Here is a 3,199-nt window from a genome sequence, read left to right as displayed (position 1 = left end):
CTCTATTGAAACCATAGACCATCATCTATGGAAGAAACAGTCCAATGAAACCATAGACCATCATCTATGGAAGAAACACTCTATTGAAACCATAGACCATCATCCACAGAAGAAACAGTCCAATGAAACCATAGACCATCATCATCCCTGCAGCAATCCAAAGTAAAAAGCTGATGGTTTTTACTGGAGACTCTTTGCAGCTTGTGTTCTGACTTTTCAAACAGCTGAAGTTCATTCCGCTCCCAACTGAAATTACAGGAAACACAGATGAGTAATAAGATTTGATTGTATTGTTTTTCATGACRCAGTTTGTCTCCTGTGGACCATAAAGAACTGAAGCATTTCAGACTGAACTTTTTCCAGCTCATGTTTTATTCAGATTTTTCAGTCAGTAAATTAAAGTTAACGTGAGGAATGAGACAGTGCTGGGAGAACTCTGAAGATTCTTGTTTGTATTCTTTGTTTTAATAAAGTTTTTTTTGACTCAAACTTTCAGTCACAACAAAACATTTCCTTTATTCTCAGTTCTGTAATTAATGCTGTCATACCCGTTGCATATTTATTTATATCAGGCACTTAGTGAAAATTCTCAGGTTAAACTTTACAAATCCTCTAACACTACTATGTACAATTATAAATCTTTTATTTGAAACAAAAATATATATTAGTGATGCTCCTGAAGCATGAGTCTGCACAGGAGCCACAGTTTTCTGTAAATACTGAGACACAGACCACTGGTTTGAGATTGTCATCGGCTAAGGCAGGGGTCTGCAATCTGTGCCTCATCTCATTTTATCAAAGGAAGAATGAACAAAATGATTTATTTCCCTTTTTCATAAACGCTTACTCTTTTCCTTTGAACATAATTGGTATTTTTACAGATCTTTAATTTCATAACGATAGTTTGTTTTATATTTTGGTCACCCGCAATTCTGAAAAAAGCTGTGATGTTGTAAAGATAATAAAAACAATGCAATTATTAGCAAATCTCATAAACACATATTTTAATCACAACAGAAAAAAGTAAATATATCTAGTAAAAATTAATATATCAATATATGACTTTGAAGAGGAAAAAAAAGGTAATTTCAAACGTTTTGGCTGCAACATCTTTAAGTCGTCCCAATGGAAACAAAAAGTGGTAAAAAAGAAACAGCTGGAGAATAATTTTACAGCTAATTAGGTTAATTATCAAAAGGTGTGGTCTGTTCACAGAGGGAACAACTTTAAACAGACTTGTTGCTACCATGAAATTCAAAATTAACAGATTTTTCCTAAAAATGATTTATGAGTTTCAACATTTGACATGATTATTATGATACACTAGGAATTAAATATGTGTTTATGAGATTTACAAATCATTGCATTCTGTTTTTATTCAGGTTTAAAGCAACATCTCAACTCATTCTGAACAGAGGCTGTWTCTATATTTCACTTCCTGAGTTGGGTTATCAAACTAACTTCTGTGGCTCTGCGTAAATTAAAGAAACAGAAAAATCTGTTTTTGATTGTAAAGGTTGCGAACCCCAGGCTAAGGCCTGGTAAGGTGAGGTAACTACAAATAAAACTTCTTTTTTTAGTGCAATTTTAGGATTAACATCTTTACACGTCAACAGAAATTAACTCCAATCAGAGGAGATCAAATCTTCTCGACCTCAAACTTAAAAAAAAAGCTGATTTTCTCAATCTTTTTAAATCAATTTCTATATAAAAAGCAGTTTTACTATTAAAAAAATCTCTTCTCAGGGATATTAACTCCCACTTAATAATGCATGTAAATAATAAAGCTCTCACAGTAAATAATACAGCTTCAACATAATGTGGAGTTCAGACAACAGAGGAAATACATGGATTCTTGTAAAGACATGATGGAAACATAAAACTCTAAAGCTGAAGGCATCATAAATAAATGCTGATAAACAGCTGATTTTTGGTGTTTTTAAACACACTTTTGGTTTTTCTGAGTAACTAAAATATAAATAYGACAGCATGGCCGACCCGTACGGAAAACAAAAAGGAACAAATTACAGTGTTTTATAAAAGATTCCATACGTCAGTGTACCTAAATGACCTTAAATAGAGCCAAAAATATATACAAACAATAAAAACTGAAATAAATCAACACCCAAATGTTTACAACCTAACAAATACTCAACTAAACTCTTTAAATGAAGACTGGAAGAGAAAGAAAAGGGAAAATGTTTTGTTACCCTGAGAATCTCAACCCTCCAGAAGTCGACTTGATTAACAAAAATAAAATAAAAAAATCACATTTAAGACTTTTTTTTAAAAAGTTTCTCTTCTTGTTTTTCTCATCCAGTGTGTTTGACGTTCAGTTTTCACAGTTTGGCTTCTTCCACTCCATCAGATGGCGCCTCCGGTGGACCATCATGGCGTTCTGGCTCGTAAAGATCCGGCCACAGAACCAGCAGGGGAACTCGGACTCCGAATCCACGATCTCGTACTTCCTGCGGCTCAGTCGGCGAAACTTCAGCTTCAGGGTGAACCTCTCCTGCACGGAGCCGAGCGGCGCGGGGGCCTCGTCGCTCAAACCCRACAGCTCGCTCAGAGTCCGGCGGGACAGAACCACCTTCTGGACCTCCCTGTGCCTGCTGACCACCTCCATGATCCGGGCCACGTTGGGGGAGTCGGCGTCCGGATGGTTCAGCACCACGACGGGCTGGTCTCCCGCYGGACGCTTCACCCGCTGGGAGGAGCTTATGGCCACTAGCTTCAGGGTTCTCACCTGCTGTTTGGGGACCGGCTGCCACCRGAGCCSGGGTCCAGGTGGGGACTCGTTCTCTGTAGGTTTACCTGAGGGTACCTGGATCCTGCTGAGGAGATCTGGGCAGGAACCTGAAGGAACTTCCACCTGGCCTTCTAGACCTGTGGCCGCTGCAACGCAGGACTCCTCCCAACGAGGCCTCCCTGTCAGAAGAGCCGAAACTGTCAGAAACTTCCTGCAGAAACGTTGAATCTTACAGCTGCTGCACAAAAAGTCAAACACAAATCTGTAAAAATCAGATAAAACTCTGACACTTTAAGGTACGAAATATATGTTTTTAAAAAGAGCTGCATGATAAAACAATAATAATCCTGATCCTAAGACATTTTGTCCAACAGAATGTTGATAACCATTCTGTTTGATTAGTCAGAGGAAAGGTTTTAGTTTTAGCTGCTCGACCTATATATATATATA

At 37.8% G+C, this 3,199-nt stretch overlaps 1 protein-coding gene across 3 annotated transcripts in view; it reads right to left on the bottom strand.

The window, feature by feature from the left end:
* Positions 1 to 353: 353 nt before the first annotated feature.
* Positions 354 to 3,199, bottom strand: part of LOC106526542 (uncharacterized) — a 10,657-nt gene continuing 7,811 nt past the window's right edge. For all 3 annotated transcript variants that reach the window (XM_014021170.1, XM_014021169.1, XM_014021171.1), the window contains exon 3: positions 354 to 2,928. In XM_014021170.1, coding sequence (XP_013876624.1) covers positions 2,333 to 2,928 — 596 coding nt within the window. In that variant the 3' untranslated portion in view covers positions 354 to 2,332. The remainder of the gene's footprint in view (positions 2,929 to 3,199) is intronic.

The sequence above is a fragment of the Austrofundulus limnaeus genome, unplaced genomic scaffold, assembly GCF_001266775.1.
Source record: "Austrofundulus limnaeus strain Quisiro unplaced genomic scaffold, Austrofundulus_limnaeus-1.0 Scaffold280, whole genome shotgun sequence".
Lineage (NCBI taxonomy): Eukaryota > Metazoa > Chordata > Actinopteri > Cyprinodontiformes > Rivulidae > Austrofundulus > Austrofundulus limnaeus.
This window is presented reverse-complemented; position numbering and strand designations above follow the sequence as displayed.